This window comes from Vipera ursinii (assembly GCF_947247035.1).
Source record: "Vipera ursinii genome assembly, chromosome: 7".
Lineage (NCBI taxonomy): Eukaryota > Metazoa > Chordata > Lepidosauria > Squamata > Viperidae > Vipera > Vipera ursinii.
The window spans coordinates 32,711,156-32,730,514 of record NC_139521.1 but is presented as its reverse complement, the minus strand read 5'-3'; the positions used below and the strand labels follow the sequence as shown (position 1 = coordinate 32,730,514).

The following is a 19,359-nucleotide window of genomic DNA, read 5'->3' as shown; positions in this document are numbered from 1 at the left end:
GGAATGGTGATTGTAATAATTTGAGATCTGCACTAATGACATCTATGTGTAACAGAATTATTGTACTCAGCCGCCATGTTGCTTTTCAAACATTTAAATGTAATATTAGAAAAACAATAAAAATTATATAAAAAAGATGTCACTGATGCCCTTTAAGGTTTTTTAAGTCCAAAATTTTTATAATCCTTTTCCAATTTCATTTCTTTTTTTGTAGATAAAAGCTTTTACAGGAAAAAAAGTACTTAGGGTAAAGAGAAGATTGGATCTCAATCAGTTTCATCCGTGTTGCTTTCGAAGTGTTTGTCTGCAGCCTAGGGATGGGCCATATTACTATGGCTGGTCTTTCCTCTGCCGGTTTGGAGGGCTCCCCTGGATTTAGTGGAAGGATTGTCGTCCTCCTGTGATCAAGCAGGGGTCCCCTCCTTGCTTGTTGCACAAGACTGCATTCTGTAATATTGAGGGAAGTGAAGGAACTTTATCTATGTTTTCTCCTCTCAGCACTCCTACAGGGCAGATATGATAAAACCTCAACAGCACATGAATGTGTACGTATGACAATGGAAAAGTTGAAGATATCTCACATGTCTTATTGTGCTCTGAGTTCTACAGGGACATCAGATCAACATTCATACTTCCTTTATTAGAGACAATTCTAGGAAGAGAAGATAATTTCTATGAGAACAATCTTCTCCAGGACCCAAATCCAGCCACTACTCATGCAGTAGCCAAATTCTGTGCTGGTGTAACGATAATAAGGCAAAACCAGTTACAGAATTAAAGATGTTTATTGTTATCAACATTTTGCTTAGTTATTATTATTTAAATAATTTTAAAGGACATAAATTTTAATGCATAGCTACATTATATTAGATTTATTAGTATTAGGCAAATAAATATGTTATTATTGTAATATGGATATTCAGAGTATACCATATTTGATTTATTTTATAGTTGCTGATATATAATTACACCCAATTTTCCTTGTCAATCCTCATTGTAATTATTGTCTTTTACTTCCTTTTTTATTTTATGTTGCTGATCATTGAATAAATGATCATTGCTTATCACTGAATTAATGAATAAATAAATAAATAAAAATATCTATGTTTTAATAGAATTAGAAAGCAAAAATTAAATGGAGAGTTTATAGGATAGTAACAGAACTTCTGAAAAAGTTGACTGCAAACTGAAGATGATCCAGTAATGTGATATAGCTGCAAAAAACACAAATACATTTTCAGGTTGCGTCAGTAGAAATGTAATTTCCAAAACATAAAAAACCCCACTCCCTTTTTACAACCCTGTAATTCCTTAATTCGGGGTAGAGTCGGGGTGACTGGAGGGAGCATTTACTGGTAAAATGCCCTTCCTGACGCCACACAGAATTCACAGCAGGTAAAATCTGCCGCTACCTAGGATTGAACTCTCAAACTTCCATGTGGGTGGCAAGTATCTTCATCACTAGGCCACCATGCCACTTGTAATTTCCAAAGCATGGGAAATAATAATTCCATTCTGTTCTGTATTAGTTAGTTTCCTTATTTTGTGCTGAGTTCTAGGGATCACGCTTGAATAAATATTCAAAACAATTAGAACAAGTTCAGAGAAGACAATGATTTTGGGACTAGAAACTAAGTTCTATCAAGAGAGTTGGAATGAACTTGAGAGAAGACAGCTGAAAGGATACAGGCTACAGAATAATAAACATATTATTACATGAAGGCACATTCTGACTAAATGTTAGAAAAACTTTCTAACAAGTAAGAGAAACATCTCTAGTACTGATTTCTCATAGAATTGGTGAGCTTCCCTTCGTTGGATGTTCTTAGAGACTAGGTAACTATCTGCCTGAAGTAATTTGATTCATGTGTATTTTATGAGAGACAACACACAGTTTTACTTCCAATTATTGTCATAATGACAGAGGTATGCTATGTCAACATCAAATCATGGTATGGCTTTTTTTTTCCATATTACAATTTTGAAATATGGGAGTACTTTTCATGTTTTGTTGAAAACAAAAGAGGGAATGAGAAAACAAAATCAAAGATATGTCAATGAAAATGTGTGGCTTTCCTATCTCTTTTCAAGCTCAAGCAACATTTTTCAATGTGAAATGAAGTTGGAGAGCAGACCTGTATTATATTGCTGTGTAAACAGTAGCTCTCACAATATATCAATATATTTGTAGAGATTAAACCATCTAGAGTGAAATAAGCGCTCCCAGTAAAAGCAGAATTTCATGCTTTGCTCTTCAAATGAGAAAATGAAACTGTGTTTTCTTTGAAATGCAAATACAACTCAGACATTTAGACAATGAATGCTTAAAAATGTCTCCAGGTAGCATACAAATCTCAAACCCAACACAAAAAATTGTTCACTTTAAGAACAGCTCCTTCTAGAGAAGTACTGTTGCTCATTTTCTGCTTACTATCAAATGGATTTTATTTAAAGAGTATTTCTTGGAGTCTATTAAAAGTCAAAAAGTCCAAATGCTCCTGACTTAATGATTATAAAAAATTAAAAAGCAGATGTGTTTTACCCATCTGTTTTAATTTAGCTAGATTCAGACACACCTTCCTACCTGCCTTTTGACAGTTGCTGTGGAGAGGCATGGAATACAAATCCCCAAAACTGTACACCGCCCTGAGTCCTTCGGGAGAAGGGCGGTATAGAAATATTAATAAATTAAATTAAATTAAATTAAAAACCTTTCTATCACAACTGACAGGGTGAATTCTATGTGTGGAAGAGAAGGTTATTTGTTTGAAAAAAAGAAAGAAAATGGAACTGGTAATCCTCAACTTGTGGCTGCAATTAGGACTGGAAATATGATCATAAGTCATTACACTCAGAAGTTGAGGCACCCAAGTGACTAGTTTTATGATATTTTCCCTCATAGTAGGTAGATGAACATGGCTGTCTTTAAGTGAATCCATTCATTCGAATAGTGGAAATGACAGAAACCTGCAAAAAGCATAGCAAATTATGGTCATGTGACCACAGAATGCCACAACAGGTCTTTGCCAAGTGTCCAATATGTGATCACATGATCATGGGGAGGGCAGAGTGCGACCATTTATAATGTCTGGAAGTTGCTTTACAGCAACAAAACACTTGTTCAGTGGCTATCTTAAATGGGAATGGTCATTAAGCAATCAGTCATAAGTCAAGGACTACCTGTATGTTTCTGGACTAAGAGAAAGAGAGTTAATTCTTGAGAAAAGAATGGAAGAATAAGAAAGAGGTTTTACAGAGAAAAGGAGAATGAAATTTTAAATTGGTTTTTTATTTCCACTCAGAAACTGCATACATTTTCATATGGTTCAGTGATCTGCAGCCATCCTTTACAGCAGCAGTCCCCAACCTTTCCGGCACCAGAGACCATTTTTGTGGAAAACAATTTTTCCACAGATTGGGGGTAGGAGACGGTTTCACACACAACCTAGATCCCGCGCATGCACAGATAAAACACTTGCCTGCCCACCGCTTGTGTGGCCCAGTTCTTTACAGTCTGTGATATCAGAATGTACAGTCCTGATATCAGTCTGTGGCCCGAGGGATGGGGACACCTGTTTTACAGAATAAATCACAAAACCAAAGAAAGACTTCAAGAAAACTATTGTGGATAAACTCCAGAAATATAAAAAGAAAAAATATGTTAAGGTGGCTGTTATGTATTGGTGTAAATTACTTGGAAACCATTATTGATAGTTAACTGCTGTGTCTGTTTAAACTCCAGACTACTTGTCTCCAGAATTGTTACTTGTGTTTTGAGTGGGAAATACTGCTTTAATTCCATTGGCCTCCACGTAGCAGTGGTCTGTGTAAATAGAAGTTAAGTGGCACTTCGTGCTGCTTCTGTGTTAAATTAATAAACGTGTTGTTGCTTTTCACCACCGCCTCATCAATGCCTCACCGATCCCTATACTTAACAGTGGCGACGAGGGTGGAATGTGCTGCTGAGGAAGAGAGAGACAAAAGAGAGACAAAAGTCACTAGGGGCAAGACCAGGCATCAGCGCCCTGGTAGGAACCACATTCCCCCCTCTGCCTGTCAGCAAGCCATGCCGGAGGCAACCCCATCCTGCGTATGTGCCCAGTCGACATTCAATATAGCCAAAAACATAGTTGCTCCAGCTACACTAGTTGGTTGCCTACTCTGAACTCAAGAAAAAGCTCAAGGAACATTTTGAGCTGAAGCTCTCCATCATTGCATGGAGACACACGTTCGAGCAAAGGGAACAGCAACCAGGAGAGTTTGCTGCTGAATTTATAGCTGCACTACGACAGGCGTCCTGGCTCTGCAATTTCAAAGACCTCGAAGCGAGACTGAGAGACCATTTGGTATGCGGGTTGAGGAACAGGGACCATCAGCAGAAGATGTTTGTGAAGAAAATCTTGATGTTCCAAGACAGCCTGAAAGAGATAATGGCCAAGAAGTTGCTGGGGGAACCGTCAAAGCCTTACAGCCCTCCAAGAACACTCCCAGCCCAGAAACCATCCACCATGAGGATGCCGAAAGAGCTGACAACCCTGACATGGACAATGAGATTGACCGGCTGCGGAAACTGCCAGAAAGAGGGTAGCAACCATCTGAGAAGGCAGTTCCCTTCATTCGATGTGCAGGCTGTGGAGGCAGACACAGGCGTTCGGAGTGTAGGTTCCATACAGCAATGTGCTAGGCATGTGGCAAACAAGGCCACATCGCCGCCGTCTGTAAAGGTTGGCCAGAGGAACGTTCCACAAGAAGAATTCCCCAGGAAAGGTACAGGGCCCCCGGGGCAGAACAGAGTTGGCTATTGCTCCAGTATAAGGAGCATTTTTAGAACAGGTGCCCATTGTCCCTTTAAAGAAAAGCTTAGGGTTAAAGTCAAGCTTCAAGGAATTCCCTGCCACATGGAACTGGACACAGGGTCAGCCCTGTCCATAATTTCTCAAAGAACTTTTAACAACATTTGCAACTGCAGCGGCAAAAGAGTTAAACTCAACCGGGGACTTTCGGTGTGACGTCAGAGGGAAGCAGAGCGGTAGGGAAAACTTTCCTGAACTGCCGAGCTTTGTTTTCTCTCTACCGAGCGGCTAAATGAGCCGTTGCCGATCGTGGAACGATCGGCAAAGAAGGATAGAGGTCCGGGCTTGCTGGGGTAGTGCGAACCTCCGGTGAAGTGAAAGACAGTCCTGATCTCCGGTAAAGAGAAGAGGGCCCTGCTGAGAGGATATTGGGCCCATCACCATGACAGAGCGCTTTTGGGGGAATGGAGCGGAAGAGGCATTGGTACAGTATTAATTGAACTGCGAGAGAGGAATGGATCGCCCCCTTAAAATTGAGTTTGAAGGGATTCAGGAGGTGTAAGACTGGATTGCGGCTGGAAGCGGCAGAATAGTTTTTCTTGTGAACAGCTCAGAGGTGCTGTGAAGACTGGGGAGATCAGGCTCTAGACCGTTTGCTGAATTAGTACAACTGATTGGGCGCAGCTTTTTCCCCATTTCCAGTGTATTTCGAAACCTCCTTGGACTTTTTATGATCTACTTTTGCCGCTGTGGTTTTTTCTTCTTCTATAAACTCGTTTGACAATCAGCTGGCAAGCGGCAGGAAGCTACCTCTTATTGTCCCTCTTCTGGCTTGGATGTGGATTGTATGGGATTAAGCTACTGCTATAAATTAGCCACGGGGAACTGCAGGAGAGCAGTGAGGAATGTCTGCAAGAAGGGAGACCTGTAACATTGTTATATATATCTTTGTTCCTTTCTACTGGTTCTTTATACGTTAGCCCACTAGAATATTAATTAACTATAAGAGCCTTGGTGGAGCAGTGGGCTAATGCCTCCTTAAGTAACACCAGCTGCCTGCAATTAGTGCAGGTTTGCATCCCACCAGGCTCAAGGTTGACTCAGCCTTCCATCCTTCCGAAGTAGGTAAAATGAGGACCCAGATTGTTGGGGGCAATTAAGCTGACTTTGTAATAATGCCGCTTGGGGGTGTGTGAAAGCCCTAATAAGCAGGCATATACATAGAATGAAGGCTACTGCTAAGCTTGTAAGTCGCCCTGAGTCTTCGGAGAAGGGCGGGATATAAATGGAATTAAAATAAAAAAATAAAAAATAAAACTATTGGGGGGCTGCAGGGATTAACTGATACTTCCGGGATTTTCTTAGTTATACGCTAGTTTGTAGGAGGTTCCTGTTCTGCATAACAGAAATGTCTAGCTCCTCAGCTAAAGCTGGGAAGAAGCTTTTGACAGCTACATCGTTGGCTCCAATTACAACTCCTCCTACTCTGCATAGATCACTAGAGGCTGTGTCTGCAACTGAGAAGACACCTACGCATCAAGGAATTCAGAATCTATTATATTCCATACAGGAAGCTATGACAAAAAACCAGGAATCCACAGCGAAGGATTTGGCGGAACTGAAAGAAGAGATGGGTGACATGCGTGGAGATATGAAACAAATCTCCGCAAGATTGAATGATGTCTGTGTGACAATGGAAAGACATGAGGGTCAGATACAGGTAGTAGTTACGAAGGTTGAGAAGGTTGAAGCAGTGATGGAGAAGCGTGAGTTGCGACAGTTACTAGTAAATAAGCAGCTTGAAGACGATATAGTTCTGTTTGAGATGGAGAAATCTGCTCACATTCTGAGATTCCAAAATGTTAGGGAGGAGCCGGATGAAGATTTAGCAATAAAGATGGTGGAGATGGTGGCAGGGTTGCTGCAGAAGGACAAGCAGATGGTGCATAATGGGATTGATGAGTGCTTTCGGGTATTTACATCATTTACTAGGAGACAGAATCTCCCTAGGGAAGTCCACATAAAATTTAGTAAGAGATCGCTACGAGAGGAGGTAGGGATCGAGAAATCAGGTGATAAAGTATGCAGATAGGCAGGTCACTATTTTGAGACAGGTTCCAAAGAAAGTGCGTGATCGAAGACGGAATTACCAAGCTCTGACAACAAAATTACGCAAATATGGGGTGAGATATAAATGGCTTCTCCCAGATGGCTTTTGGTGACATGGCAGGGGAAAAGAATACGCCTTGAAACCCCCCAGGAGGCTGATGAATTCCTTGAGAGCGAATTTATAATTTGGGAGAAGGAGAGAGGAAGAGAAGATTTAGATGAGGTAGATAGTAATGGTCAAGAGAGAGAGTTGGAGGAGAAGGGAGCAGTAGGAGGAGGAGAAGGAAAGGGAGATGAGGAGAGGAACCAATGGATAACTAGACAGACTACTAGAGCAAAGAACGTAGATAAGTAAGGATGGGGCAAGAAATATGTTTGTTTTTGCTAAATGTAAATGGTCTGAATGTACAGGTGAAAAGGAAGCGGGTTTTTAAGAACTTACTGAAATTGCATATGGATGTTATATGTCTCTAGGAAGTTCACATTAAAAAACAACATGAATCAGTTCTGCATTGTCCAGAACTTGGTGAGCTATTTGTGGTGCTAGCGAATGAGAAGCAGAGAGGCGTGATTTTTTATGTTAGGAATTACTTGGAACCAAAACTGATTTATAAGGATGAGGAGGGAAGGATTTTAATGTTGGAGGTACGCATAGGTTGATTACAGGTCCTCTTGGTGGGAATATATGTCCCAAATAATGGACAATCTGATTTTTATCAAATGGTGTATCAAAAGCTTATTGATTTACAATACGACCATGTATCCATATTAGGCGATTTTAATGCAATAATCGACAAGGATTTGGACTACAAACTGGGGAACAGACAAAAGAGAGGTCTACCTGGACAGACCAGCCAAAGAGATTTGAGTCTATTTGTAGGTCCCACAGTTTTGGTCTACCCAGCCTGGCAGGCAAGCTGGTAGACTGGGGACCTACAGAGGTTTTGAGATGTTCAGAACGGTCACAAAGGCCACCAAAGCATTTGCAGGACTATGTTCAATACTCGACCTTGTGAACTATTTAGGGGGAAGGGGTGCTATGTATTGGTGTAAATTACTTGGAAACCGTTATTGATAGTTAACTGCTGTTTGTTTAAACTCCAGACTGCTTGTCTCCAGAATTGTTACTTGTGTTTTGAGCAGGAAATACTGCTTTAATTCCATTGGCCACCACCTAGCAGTGGTCCATATAAATAGAAGTTTATTTTTATTTATTTTATTTTATTAGATTTATATACCGCCCCTCTCCAAGGACTCGGGGCAGTGTACAGGGCAATTAAAACGCTAACAACACACAAGGTATAAAAATTAAAATAAGATTAAATCAATAGCCCTAAGTAATAAATACATTCTAAAATTTAAAATTTTTAAAATTTAAACTCTAAAATCCAATCCCTTAGTCCAGGCCGGCCTGTTCAAACAACCAAGTCTTCAGGTAGCGGCGAAACGAGCGAAGGCCAGGAGCCATCCGGAGCTCAACTGGAAGCTGATTCCAGAGGGCAGGCGTGCCCACAGAGAATGCTCTCCCTCTGGGAGCTGCCAGTCAACATTCCCTGACCGACGGCACCCTGAGGCCCTCTCTGTGGGAGGGCACAGGGCGATGGGAAGTTAACGCCAGCAAGAGGTGCTCCCGTAAATAACCCGGACCCATGCCATTTAGGGCTTTATAGGTCATCACCAGCACCTTGAATCTCACTCGGAAGACAACTGGAAGCCAATGCAGCTCGCGGAGCAGAGGTGTTACATGGGAGTATCGGGAGACCCCCATCACAACTTGCGCGGCTGCATTCTGCACCAGCTGGAGCCTCCGAGTGGTATTCAAGGGCAGCCCCATGTAGAGAGTGTTGCAGTAGTCTATCCGAGAGGTCACGAGTGCATGAGTGACTGTGCGTAGGGCATCCCGGTCCAAATAGGGCCGCAACTGGCACACCAGGCGAACCTGGGCAAAAGCCCCCCTAGTCACAGCTCCTATATGATCTTCAAAATTGAGCTGTGAATCAAGGACACCCAAGTTGCGAGCCCTATCTATGGGGGGGGGGGGTAACACCTCACCCCCTATAGATAAAGATGGAATAGAATGGACAACCCGAGATGCCAATATGCACAGCCACTTGGTCTTGTCGGGATTTAGACGAAGCCTGTTCCTCCCCATCCAGACCCTCACCGCCTCCAGCCAATGGGACATCAAAGAGAGGGCATCACTGAGTTGATCTGGGGTGGAAATAAAAAGCTGGGTATCATCAGTGTACTAATGATACCCCACCCCAAAACCACGAATGATCTTGCCCAGCGGCTTCATATAGATGTTGAACAGGAGAGGCGAGAGGACCAACCCCTGAGGGACTCCACAAACGAGAGGCCTTGAGGCCGACCTCTGTCCCCCTGTCAACACTGACTGCGAATGACCCAGAAAGTAGGAGGAGAACCACTGTAAGACAGTGCCACCCACTCCCAACCCCCTGAGGCGCCGCAGTAAGATACCATGGTCGATGGTATCAAAAGCCGCTGAGAGGTCTAATAGGACTAGGACAGAGGAGCAACCCGTCCCGAGCCCGCCAGAGATCGTTCACCAGTGCGACCAATGCCGTCTCCGTGCTGTACCCAGGCCTAAAGCCCGATTGGTAGGGGTCCAGATAATCTGCTTCCTCCAGGAACAGAGGAAGCTGATGAGCCACCACACTCTCAACAACCTTCGCTAAAAAGCGAAGGTTGGAGACCGGACGATAGTTATTCAAAATAGCCAGGTCCAGGGCAGGCTTCTTGAGGAGGGGCCTCACCACCGCCTCCTTCAAGGCGGCGGGGAAGCTACCCTCTCTCAAAGAAGCAGTTATTACTGCCTGGAGCCAGCCTCGTGTCCCCTCCCGCGCTGCATAAACCAGCCAGGAGGGGCATGGGTCCAGTAAACAAGTGGTGGAACTCAGCCTCCCCATGATCCTGTCCACTTCTTCCAGAGTCACAGGATCTAATTCTTCCCAAATAATATTCCCAAGACCGTTCGATTCCCCATCGTCAGACTCTGCCCAGTTGGAGTCCAATCCGGCCCGAATCTGAGCGATTTTATCCGCCAGATATTAACTAAATTCCTCGGCACGACCCTGCAGGGGGTCCTCCCTCACCTCCTGGTTCAGGAGGGAGCGAGTCACCCCAAACAGGGTGGCCGGGCGATTATCTGCGGACGCGATGAGGGCAGCAAAGTAATTGGACTTCGCTGCCTCCATCGCTGTGAGATAAGACCTCGTGAAGGTTCTTAGTCGCAATCGATCAGACTCAGACCGGCTGGACCTCCAACAGCTCTCTAGGCTCCGTCTCCGACGCTTCATCTCCCGAAGCTCCATGGAGAACCATGGTGCCCGCCGGGATCTGGGCCGGGTCAGGGGCTGCATGGGAACAACATGGTCGAGTGCCTCCGCGGCTGCCCTTTCCCAGGCTTCCACTAAGGCATCGACCGGGCTGTGAGCAAAGATGGCAGGCACAGATCCAAGCGCCTCCTGGAACCGTTCAGGGTCCATTAGGTACCTGGGACGGAACCACCTGGTCGGTTCCATAACCCCGCGACAGGGGGGGCAAAGTGGAAGTCCAGCCGCAGGAGATGATGATCGGTCCATGACAGGGGACTAATAAATGGAGATCCCCTTCCCAGATCATCAAGCCACCATCCAGATAGAAAAATAAGATTGAGTGTGTGACCCCCCCATAAGTCGGGCCCTGAATTACCTGGGTCAGGTCCATGGCCGTCATGGAGGTCATGAACTCCTGAGCCAACCCCTTCCAGAGACCCGGAGGCGTCCAACCCAAACCCAGTCCCACCGTGACCTGTCACAAGCCTGGACTGAAATTCGGTTGGTGGAAGCCCCCAGATTCCAACCCAAACCGCAACCCAACCCTCCCCCTTAACCCCTTTAAAAATTAGCTAAAAAACAGATGAGGGGTCTCTTCCTAACAATAAACCGGAGACCCCAATCCATACCTAGCCATCTCTCAGGGTCCCAACAATTGGGCCCATCATCAAGAGGAGAGGTAAAAAAGAAGGCAGGACGCACCCAGGAGGGGGGAGCACCCCTGAGGGTGTATAAGTTAAGTGGCAGTTCGTGCTGCTTCTGTGTTAACTTAATAAACGTGTTGTTGCTTTTCACCACCGCCTCGTCAATGCCTCACCGATCCCAATACTTAACAGTGGCAAATTTTTATCCTTTTCATTCCTGTCAAGAAGAATTATTCAACAATGGATGTTGCAGAGATATTAACAGAAACGTATGAATTTTGGAAATGAGATGCAATTATGGGAAAGTTCCCAATTTAAAACCAAAGGAAAGGTTTTAAGAACCAAACAAGGATATTTGATTCTGGACTGATCAGAGATAATGATCAGGTTATTTGTGGTAAATAAGAAATTGTGCAAACTCTCTATGAGTAAATTACAATAACAGACAGAGTGCTTTAAACTTTAACTTCACTGCTGTTTAACTTGTTAACTGTATGGCAGGTCAGTGGGTTGCAAATAGATGCAGATGCTTATAAATTTTGGATCTGTTTTGCAAGGGTGGGAGGAAGCTATTATTGTTGTAATAATTTGTCAGTGTTTGACAAGGGGGAAATATGTGTTTTTGTCTTTTGTTTTTTTTACATTTTCTAAATGTTTTTGTCCAGTTTTGTTTTGTCGGTTTATTTTTTTCTTTTGTATTTTATCTTTTAATCTTCTGAATAAAATAAAAATTGTAAAGGAGACTTTCCTGTCTTAGCTAAGAAAGAAACATATCCTTTCCTCCAATTAGATAGTAGATGTCTAATAGGCTCATGAAAGCACTGGTAATCCAGATGAAGGTGGGTGGGTGGATACCCATTCTAGCAACCAATACTTGCAGCACTTAAAAGGTGGAAGAAGATTCAGGCTGACATATCTATGCTCCCTGCAACCTGAGTGTTATAAATGCACTTTGATTTCCTGAAAGATAAATGCTTAATAATGAATTCCTAGACTTCAAAAGTACCATTGCCAAAAAAGCATTTTACTTACATTTTATTACCAGGGTGGATTGAAAGAGCTTGAAGATTTTGTAACTGCATTATAACGATCACAAAACTTGAGCTCTTTGTATCATATCTGTTAAGATGAGAGGAAAAACCCTGCATTAGACATCACATCTTTACAATGGTCAGTAGAAACTATCTTAATATATGTATGACTCACCGGAGTCCTATTTGTACTTGGGCAGTTTCCAGCATCATGGTATCATTTTCAGTATATGCGACTTCTTCATTGTTATTGGGTCTAGAGAACAGAGTTTAAGATAGATCAATGGCAATGATAGAAATACTTTTGCTGACTGGGTATTGAGGTCAAACATACTTGAGCACACAGTTGGTAAATGCTGGTCAACATTTTAATTTTTAAACACTAATTTATTTTTACTACAGAGAAATAAATTTGTGTGGGGAATTTTCTTTATGAATACCGAAGCTGTTGAAGTGTGATATTTAGGAAACAATGCTAAAGATTATCTCACTAACAGCAATTTATTTGAAGGTCCCATCCTTTAAGATCATAATAATTTACATGATTTACATATTGTCTGGCTATATACAATGAAGCTAGTTTATATACTTTGAGTACAAACAAATGGAATTTGAAAAAAAAAGATATTTGGAAAAAATGTAATCATTTGTACAGACATGATCTCATATATTTGAAATTACTATACTGGGATATAAGATTAAATTGGAATTTTTAGGTCAATAAATAACATTGTAACTTTTCTGTTTTCTATTTCTTTGCTTAAATTAATGTATTACTTTTGCTGTGTTCATTAACCTTATTTGAGGAACTGTCTCATCCTGATGGGATTGACCTATACCACCTGTGCTGGTAGAGGGGGTATGATGCAGATCCTGTCAGCCAAGGAATTTCAGCTGGTGGACTCCAGGAGGAGAGTCTTCTCTGCTGTGGCTCCTGCCTTCTGGAACATCCTATCCCCTGAGATGAGATGGGCTCCCATCCTCCTGTAATTTTGAAAGAGCCTCAAAACCTGGCTCTGCCAGATGGCTTGGGACCAACAGGGAAGCTTTATGCTGGATGTGGTTGATTAAATAAAACCTAATCCATCTCTCTACCCCGTGTGTCCTGCTCCCACCTTTCCCATCTGGTTTTAACAGTTTGTAATTGTGAATGATTTTATCTGCTGTGTGCCATGACTATTGATTTTAATGTCTTTTCTTCTTTAAATGTTTTATCCTGTAAGCTGCCCAGAGTTGTTGAATACAAGATGGGAAGCAAATATTTCTAAATAAAATAAAATAAAATAATTGTGCATTATTTAAATTTTATTGTCTTTCAATAAATTAAAGGAAGTATGTATTCTTCATTTTAAATGCCTGCATAGTTAAGTCTTGTTAAAAATTATCTGAATATTTAATTATTTTATAAACATATTAGAATGTTCCAAAATGAGGACTGGTCAGTTCTTGAACTCTTTAATTGTACTATTTTAAAATTTAAATTAGGTATATGGAGAATGTTTTTCAGTGTTTATATTAATACAGATTTATACAGATTTTTTAAGGCGTCATTTTTACCTAGGAAAATGCTTATTCTGTTCCACTGATTTTTTATTCTCCTGGTTGTTAATTTTTCTGAATCATTATTATTCCTTGTCCTATCTGTTTGGTTTGTTCTGAAATTGCTGATGAGTACAAAGCCAAATGTTTGAATGTAATGTTATTTTGTTTTCTGACAAATAGAAATATTCCTGGCTTTACACCTACTGTTGTACAGAAGCTTCATATACACCACTGTCTCCAGCCACAGACTCATCAGATACAGCAGCAGACACACCGCTTGTCTTCTCATCAAGCAAATGAGTTCTTGTTCTTCTTGAAAAGTCAACACCTAGGTAAGGGAAAGAACCTTTATTATGTGAATAAGAAAAACATTCTTAACTTCTGTTCAAACTGAAATGGAATATTCTAGGTTCCAAATTAATTAAATTTCATCACAAGCATTACATGTATTGGAATAGTATTCAAACTTTTCAGATTTAGAATGAGGCTTCTTTATTAGTATGTGCATTTTATAAGACTGAAAAAAGCAACAAGTTACTTTTCTTCTGTATCTATCATTCACCCATCTATTTTTCCTCTTCTCAAAATAAAAACAACAACAAGAGAGTTCCCTTCTTTAGAAAAAAGTGTCAGTTGGACAGGTCTTAGCATTAAGTAGAATAAGTTGGCAATTTCAGAGTAAGGGACGATTTTCAGAGCCACCAGGTCTGAGCTCAATGATTTTTCGGCAACAGAACTATATTTATGCATTCTGTCTCGTCTTCCAACCATTAACTTGCTACCCAGACATATAGTGGTAATTTTGCTCTATAGCTACTACTGAATTTTTTTGATTTTTGCACACACATGTGAACATGCCATTTTATCTCAAGCTGTAATGCACCCCAAGTCCCAACTTACTGCTTAATAGGAAATAGGAACATATGATTTCATCAGAACATCTATACAAAATTGTTGAACTTCTGAGATTTAAACAGTTATGGCTTAAAATAGCTACCAAAGTTAAGTTCATCTTTATTCATAAATTTTTCCTAGATTTCACTGTTGCCATTTCAGTCATATTGGAGAAACACTGCAAAGCACAGTGTTTGAGAGTCCTTTCAAACGGAATGCCAGAGAATCATAATAAACTAGACTTTTGACAACAAGCAAATTATATTCTAAATACTTCAATTTGGTTGTTGTTTTTTTAAAAAAATCCTTTCTGAAATTTCTATATGGTAAGACATAAATCTCAATTCTGTTTTGGATTCAACAGTGACAAAGTCTAGACCTATACCACAAAATTTAAGAGAAAATTCGAGTTCCTTTCTTTTGATTTCAAAATTCAGTTTTTGCTAATTTTCCTGCAGACACCACAGTATGACCAATGTAAGCAGCACATTGTAATGTAATAACCTGCAAGTGCATGGAGTCCTTTTATCTATTAAGGAACCAAATGTATTGGAATGCATTACACCCCCCTCCTGAGTCATGACTTTACATCTTGTTAAGATGTTTAAATTTTAAGGCTTCAGATTAGAGGATTGATTGCTGCATTTTTCCTTTCATTTGTAGCAGTAGGGATGCTTTTTCCTTGATGATGAAGTGCTTTTTCTTTCACCGCTTTGAGAGAGGTGAAGGTGATAACATGGTTTATTGATTACTCTCAGGAATAAGCACAGCAGTCTGGAATCGACTTTGACAATGACAGAGTCTATCTATGAAAGAACTTTACAGTTATTCTAAATCTGTTATTCCAAAAGATACTCTGCACAGAAGAAAGCTGTGTGCAGGGGATAAAAATTCCTCTACCCAAAGTAAAGATACAGAGAAAATATAAGAACGTACAGCATTATCAAAAGCTCTGTTCAAACCAAGTCTAGAACTGACTGATTTCAAAGCAAGCAAAACTAAAGATCAGATTTTATTGATCTACCAAAATCAGTAGAATTACAAGATCTAAAGTTGAAACTGGACATAATCCAAACATTTACATAACTTTTAAGAAGATGTTCATTGCATTCAATTGATTATGAAATATGGACTATAATAAACCTTTCCTAACCTGGTGCTCTTTACCTGCATTGGCACATTCAGTCCATCAGTAGGCCTGAGCGAGAATCTTGCAGGTTGGGGAATTTTAAATTGGAGGAGATAGTATATAATGAATTTTTTTTTCAATGACAGTTAAAGGACCTTTACTGAATTCAGGAAACTAGAGTTTGTAGAATGGAGACTGTACAGTATAAATACAGAAATAAAAGTCTCTTAAGTAATTTCTTAATAACCCTCAAAAGTAATATTGAGATGAAAATAATGTTTAACATCTCAAAGTATATTACCTGACATAGGGCTTTGTAATTTTGAGAATTAGATAAAATTAACTTATTTATGCAATCAATTTCTAAATGTAACGGGCAATTCTGAATGAATATACGTACAACTGTACTGCTACGTTCCAAGTTATTCCCTGACATCTCACTTTCTTCTCCCTCTCTGGTTAACCTGCAGTTAAAACTCAAACTAAAGACAAGCAACATCCCATTTTGTAGTTTTCATGAACGATCATGTGTTTTTTTACAATCTAGGCTAACCTACAGTAAAATTATCTGAGGGTGTGTCTTCAAGAATTGGCCACAGCTGGCCCTGCTTAGCTTAAAGTACCAGGCTAAAGACTGGAAGATCAGGAGTTCTACTTCCACCTTAGTCAAGAAACCAGATGAACTGATATTGAGGGTCCCTCCCTCTTAGCCTAGAAAGAAGATCTAAAATCTAAAATCATTGCCAAGAAAACAGCAGGGACTTGATGAGGCAGTCGCTAGGAGTCAACACAGTCTCAAAGCCCCTTGCCCCTAAAATTTGACTATTATATCTGCTGCCAACTGATGTTAATTAATTAAAGTTACTAATTTAATAATTGTTATTATTAGTAATTATATTTGTGAATGTATGTTTTATATTTTTAATGAATGTTCACTAGTGGGATAATTTCTCAAAACCTCAGAATGGGACCACATTTTGTGTGCCAGGGGAAGAATCAGTAAAAGATCAACACTGATCTGGCCAAGTGTGATGAGAAATAATTATTTATTGTGCCTTCGTGTCAGTATTGACTCCTGTCAACTGCCTGGACAAATCCCTGCAGTTTTCTTTGAAGTTTTCATGGGTTTTCCTCTTGCCTGCTTCCTAGGGCTGAAACAGAAGGATTAGCCCAAAGTCACTAAGCTGGCCTCATGTCTAAGACAGAACTTGAAATCATGGTCTCAGTTTTAGGCTGGTGCTTTAACCACTACATCAAGCTGGCATATTCATGGTCCCTTTAAATTATCACTTTTTCTCTCCCTTGTTTAACAGGATGTAAAACCAATAAAATCCTTTTTGGATTATTGGATTACATATATTTTAAGTACATATATGATTTGAGAAACAAAAATGAAACTCTACTATGTTCCAATTGATATATAGTATTTGTTAGAAATGGTCCATCACAGTGGAGAATTATTGCTGGAAAAAAACTAGACGAGGTTAGAGTTTGCCAGTTAGTGTCTCATGCTGTAAAAAGTAGACATCTACAATCTTCCTTATCCCTTTCCCTGCAAACTAAATGAGAAAAACTTCCATCTCAAAAGTATCTGCTCTCAACCATCTGCAGACTCTGCACCTTTAGCAATTCTGTGATAAGCTACAGAATGTACCATTTCATATGTAGTACATTCATCACGTGTGTTAAGCTTGAACTAAGCACTGAAATATTGTATGCATTGCGAAGTTTCCCCATCATTTATTAAACTCAGGGAATTGAGCAAATGGCAGACTGTCAATAATGAGAGCCAAGTTTGGACAAGTTGGCAAATGATACAGTGTCAGAAGTGTAAACCAGTCTCTCTTTCACTACAAATATTTGCTTGCTACACAATGTACTTTAATCCCAAAGTTCCCAGTATCAACCTACATAATTAAGCAACAATGTAAATGACACCTCCATCCCTTACTCTATCCACAAAGAGCAGAGTTAAAGATATTGGTGCTTACTTTCAAAGTACAATGACTTGAACTGAAATACTTGAGGGAACACCTGTTACTACGATCTGCTTCTTTTGGCTTTGAGTTCATTGCTGCTCTGGGTATTATTGCCATTTGAACTGAGGCAGGTTACTGCTGGACAAGGGTTTCTAGAATTGCCTCTCATGGCATCGAATTATACTGTCTTTATGGCAAACATACCTTTCTTATTTCTCCATGCTTTTTAATTTACAGATTTTAATTATTTAACTGACATAGCAAGTGGCAGTAACTAGCCACTCTCAGCTGATCTTGGGAAAGCTAAGAAGGGTCCAAACTGGTCAGTATTTAAAGTGAACCATCAGGAAACCACAGAGTGGCAAACTACATTAGGAAATTGAAAAGACACCCTGTATTTTACCAAGCAAATAGAATGGCATGTTCACGTAGTCACCAGGAAGTCAGGCTTTGCTCAAGAGAGACTTTGAGCAATAGTGCATGCTACATGTTATTACTTATTCATTCTTATTATTGTTTTGAGAACACCATTTGATTGAAGGACACTATAAAATGTAGTTTCACCAATATATAATGCTTTTATTTCTACACATGTAACTAAACAATAGTGATTTCTAACTAAAAGTATGTGAAAAGGTATATATTTGGTTGATGTATTCAACCAAAATATGGTATTCAAAAACTTGGGGTAAAGGAGCAAAAAGATTTTGAACATGCATCTTCAATCTGCTTAAATAATATACTGAAAAAACAAGTTCTTAGTAAACAACACAGATGAAATATGCAAAACAATAATTCACAGCTTTCAAAATGCTTACTGGACACAGTGAGATAGCAGCTGGTACAAGAAGAAAATGGTTCTTGCTGGCAGCCGTAGGCATGGTTTACCATTGTTAAAACTAATCTAGCATTGTTTAGAATATTTCTGCAATAATTTCATTATGTCATATACCAAAATGTAAGAGGGCAAAAAGAAAACTAAAATATTAATGTCAACTGTAAGTATAACAAGCACATTCTAAGAAGGTTCTATATTATGACATTTCCAGAATGGTTTATACTTAAAATATGTTCACTTTTGGTCACATTTTATGGTGTGAAAAATGGCTGTTATTGGTCTTCTTCCTGTTTCCTATTTCCATCCCTGCAGCAGCCTCTCTGGCTACCCCTCCTTCCTGATTTGAAATAGGCCAATGGGAGAAGTTCATTCACAACGACTTCCTTTGAGATACAACAGCTAGTCTTCTCTTTCTTTCTATACCCTTTTGGTACAAGATTGGGTGGGGGGATCACATCTCTATACATTTAAAGGAGAAATTATTTTTATCTTGCAAAAATAAATATAGTTTGTGATGCCAATAAATCCAAATTCACTCAGAACAAATTCATGCAGTTTACTTAAGTTCTGAACAGCCAGTTGCTCCCAAATTCGTGATTTTTATCTTGCAAAACTAAATATAGTTTGTGATGCCAACAAATCCAAATTCACTCAGAACAAATTCATGCAGTTTACTTAAGTTCTGAACAGCCAGTTGCTCCCAAATTCGTGATTCGTTGTACACTAGGCATCATTACAGTTTTCAAAGAACTGTCTGTTAAACTACTGTAAAAACAACAAAGAATTTTGCAGCATTTATTTATTATGACATAATTTGTTGTAGAACACCATCAAATATATTAATATGAGGAAGAAATACATACAACCCACAGGAACTGGAGGGGGGATTAAATCTGAACTACATCAGATTTTTGAAGATTTTAAAAAAGATTTGTAATACTTGGATTTTATGGCTGTTTTTGATATACTGTGTAGACTGTCTAGAATTACTTTACGAAGCAGCATACAAATAATTCACAAAAACAAATAACCATGGCTAGAAGTAAATAATAGAGTCAGAGA

General features: G+C 39.9%; 1 protein-coding gene across 1 annotated transcript in view; it reads right to left on the bottom strand.

The window, feature by feature from the left end:
• Window positions 1–19,359, bottom strand: part of WWC2 (WW and C2 domain containing 2) — a 183,214-nt gene that overhangs the window by 32,779 nt on the left and 131,076 nt on the right. Inside the window, exons 12-14 of the mRNA XM_083367444.1 lie at window positions 13,662–13,785; window positions 12,091–12,171; window positions 11,917–12,003 (exon numbers count right to left, since the gene is read on the bottom strand). Coding sequence (XP_083223570.1) covers window positions 11,917–12,003; window positions 12,091–12,171; window positions 13,662–13,785 — 292 coding nt within the window. The remainder of the gene's footprint in view (window positions 1–11,916; window positions 12,004–12,090; window positions 12,172–13,661; window positions 13,786–19,359) is intronic.